The 2356-nt window shown below is 56.4% G+C and overlaps 1 protein-coding gene across 1 annotated transcript in view; it reads left to right on the top strand.

The window, feature by feature from the left end:
- Window positions 1–1218: 1218 nt before the first annotated feature.
- LOC104469405 (rho GTPase-activating protein 26) overlaps window positions 1219–2356 on the top strand; it is a gene marked incomplete at both ends in the record, with an annotated part of 8259 nt that continues 7121 nt past the window's right edge. Inside the window, 2 exons of the mRNA XM_010083890.1 lie at window positions 1219–1314; window positions 2272–2333. Of these exons, the coding sequence (XP_010082192.1) occupies window positions 1219–1314; window positions 2272–2333 (158 nt within the window). The remainder of the gene's footprint in view (window positions 1315–2271; window positions 2334–2356) is intronic.

The raw sequence follows: 2356 nt of genomic DNA, 5'->3' as shown, positions 1-2356 counted from the left end.
ACAGGGAGGATGGTGTCCGAGGTACGGTGCGGGTGCTCCTCTCTGCTTTTCCACCTGAGCCTGCTGCTAATTTTAGCATCTGCTTCGCCCCTGCGACTGGGCTGTGTCGTCCAGCAAGGGCTGCCAGCGATCCTCCTTTATCTCTGTCGCACCAGGAATTATCTCCCTTCTCCCCCTGCCTCTCCCTCGCCTATTTATAAGCGCCGTGGGCCACTGCTGGTGGATGCCGCCAGCTCTGAAGGCTTCACGGTGGGGAGAGCGTGGCTGGTGGTCAGCACAGAGCTGGGAAAGAGGAAATGACTCCTGAAGTCATTAATGTCGTCTTCATTAGTGTTCTGGAGGAGGCAGGAGGCCACCCGGCTCCAGGGACAGGGTTAAAGTCCCCGAGCGCTCCGGCTGCCCCTGCTGCACATAGGGGAGGAGAGGGACGAGCTGCACCAGGACCCAGCCGTGGGCAGGATTAGCCCCAGGGCTCTGAGACACTCCGAGAGCAGCTTTAATGCTTGGAGAAAGCTGTGAACTCCCTTATCCCATGGGAGAAGCAAAGTGCTGGAATTCTTTGGCAGTTATCTTTTGGTGTCCGGGAGGAGGAAATGGCCTTTGTGCACACACGTGTTTTGTACCTGTGCTTGGAAAGGAAGAAAAACCACGGAATTTCTGGACTTTGAGTGAAGAAATGCCCAGGGGAATTAGCGTTACGTCTTCCTAGCACTGTCTGCGTGCCTGCAGTCCCTCGAGCTCCTCTCCAAGCCGGTGGCCTCGCGGTGCCCGGGATGGTGTGTGTGTGTGCAGGGTTACGGGGCTGGTTCAAAAAGCCAATCCTGGATCCGCTCAGGTCACTGCCAGTAAGAACTTAATGGGATTCCGATCTCAGGAGAGAATCCGCAGCTTGGGAAGCATTAAACCTCTGTGTATTGCCCGTGCCTGCCGCAGCAGGAGCCCGCGCAGAGGTGGCAGCTCTGGGGGTCACTGCCCCGTGGCACTGGGCTCAAGCTCCCGCATGGCTCTCATGATGTTTTGAGGTTTCATCTCCTGGAGCAATTTTTGGCAGGTGCTGGCCGGGACCCTGCAGCACCCCGTCCCTGGGGTGGGCGCAGGAGGAGGGCAGTGCTCTCGGGGCTTCTGAGACGGGTCTCCCCGTGGGGACCTGCCGGCTGCATCGTGCTGGTGGTGGGCTTTTTCCTTCTCTAACATCTGTGTTTTCCCCTCTTCCGGCAGACCTGTCGGCAGCCAAGCGCAAGTTTGCAGACTCCCTCAACGAGTTCAAGTTCCGCTGCATCGGCGACGCAGAGACGGATGACGAGATCTGCATCGGTGAGTCCCAGTGCCGGACCGTGGGGAGCTCTGCAGCCACGCTCCAGCCCCTGAGCTGAGCAGGGTCCAGGGGAGAAACACCCACGGGGATGCCGGGGGCCTGGGAATTTGTCTGGGTGCTTCCCTGCTCTCTGGAAATGGCAAATTTCTCCTGGTTCAGCATCGGCAAAGCTTTCCCAAGGAGATCAATTGTTGCTTCTTGACCTAAATTTAGCCTAAAATCTAGGAAAGGAGGAAGATCGCCCGTATCTGAAACCGTCTTGATGATCTGGCCCTTTCGCATTGCAGAGCAGGGATCTGGAGATGTGCTCGTGGTTAAATACCCTGCAAGGGGCTGGGGTCTGGAGGAGAGGAGCTGCTGCCCAAGAGCAGGCTGCAGTGCTGAGCCTGGCCGTGCTTCCCAAACCCAGCCTGGCTCCACCGCCGAGCTTCTCGCTACGCAGGGCAACAGCTTCGGCTGCTTCCCTCCGTGTTATCCCCCTTCTGCCCCAGCTGAACTTTCAGAGCTGATTGTGCACATTGTCTGGAGCCAGGAGGGCAAATGAGCTTTAGCGCTGATTTAACTTTGCTGATTTATTTGTGCCCAGTCTCTCAGCACAAATAGCTTTCTCTTTTTTTTTTTTTCTTTCTTTTTTCCCCTGTGCTGTGACGCACATGCTGGACAGCCACAGTCGTGCGCCAGGCTGATGGGCTGATCAGCAGCCGGCTGTTGGGTAGGGCAGGTTTGAGATAAAGGTGCTGTGTTCTCTCTGGAGGTGGGAAAAAGGATTCTGGGGATGCTCTGCTACCGGTCACTTCTGTAGGCAACTGGAAACCTTTCTGGGGAGAGAGCAGAGATGATACAAAACCCCAAACAACCAACCCCCTAAACCACAACCCAACAAAAACCCCTGTTCAGTCTCTTAAAAATAAAATAAAACATTGTTAAATGCTGACTGCGCATTGTGTCCCTTCCAGCCAAGTCTCTGCAGGAGTTCGCCACGGTGCTGCGGAACCTGGAGGACGAGCGGATGCGCATGGTATGTCCCCATCCGCCGGGACG

Source organism: Pterocles gutturalis, unplaced genomic scaffold, assembly GCF_000699245.1.
Source record: "Pterocles gutturalis isolate BGI_N339 unplaced genomic scaffold, ASM69924v1 scaffold14440, whole genome shotgun sequence".
Taxonomy (NCBI): domain Eukaryota; kingdom Metazoa; phylum Chordata; class Aves; order Pterocliformes; family Pteroclidae; genus Pterocles; species Pterocles gutturalis.
This window is presented reverse-complemented; position numbering and strand designations above follow the sequence as displayed.